Source organism: Theobroma umbraticum, unplaced genomic scaffold, assembly GCF_002168275.2.
Source record: "Theobroma umbraticum cultivar Fairchild unplaced genomic scaffold, ASM216827v3 scaffold_30.0, whole genome shotgun sequence".
Lineage (NCBI taxonomy): Eukaryota > Viridiplantae > Streptophyta > Magnoliopsida > Malvales > Malvaceae > Theobroma > Theobroma umbraticum.
Window position 1 is genome coordinate 7,523,787 of NW_018397254.1, and position 473 is coordinate 7,524,259.

At 35.7% G+C, this 473-nt stretch overlaps 1 protein-coding gene across 1 annotated transcript in view; it reads right to left on the reverse strand.

Annotated features, from left to right (window-relative positions):
- Positions 1-73: 73 nt before the first annotated feature.
- LOC110414923 (presequence protease 2, chloroplastic/mitochondrial-like) overlaps positions 74-473 on the reverse strand; it is a 1,463-nt gene continuing 1,063 nt past the window's right edge. Inside the window, exon 4 of the mRNA XM_021426326.2 lies at positions 74-364. Coding sequence (XP_021282001.1) covers positions 289-364 — 76 coding nt within the window. The 3' untranslated portion in view covers positions 74-288. The remainder of the gene's footprint in view (positions 365-473) is intronic.

Genomic DNA, 473 nt, shown 5'->3' on the forward strand with positions numbered 1-473 from the left:
AAAAATGTGAATTCATCATGCAAGGCATCAAAACCATATCTTTGTAACCTACATCAAATTGAAGTTTCAGACAGAAAGTAATAAAAATCAATTCAAAAATCAGATGGCCATTGTTTTCCATGTACGTGTTTTTCTTCCTCAGTGATCCCCAGTAAATATCGTACCAAGCTACCACATCTTTGTAACCCACAACATTTATTATCATCCTTTCTGATATCACAAAGTACCATGGTTCATTCTAAGCACAATCCCAGCAGTTAGCATAAACCATCTGTCAAAAGCATCATTTTACCTTGTTGATAATATCTCTTCTCGTCTCCTCTGCCTTTCTTCCTCAGTGATCCCCAATAAATATCGTACCAAGCTAGCAGAAAAAAGTTTAAGTCAGTATATGGCATGATAATGCTCAGAGCAGCAGATAGAAATCAGCAGCAGGAACAATAAAAGTAGCTCTAGAAATCTTTAAATTCTCT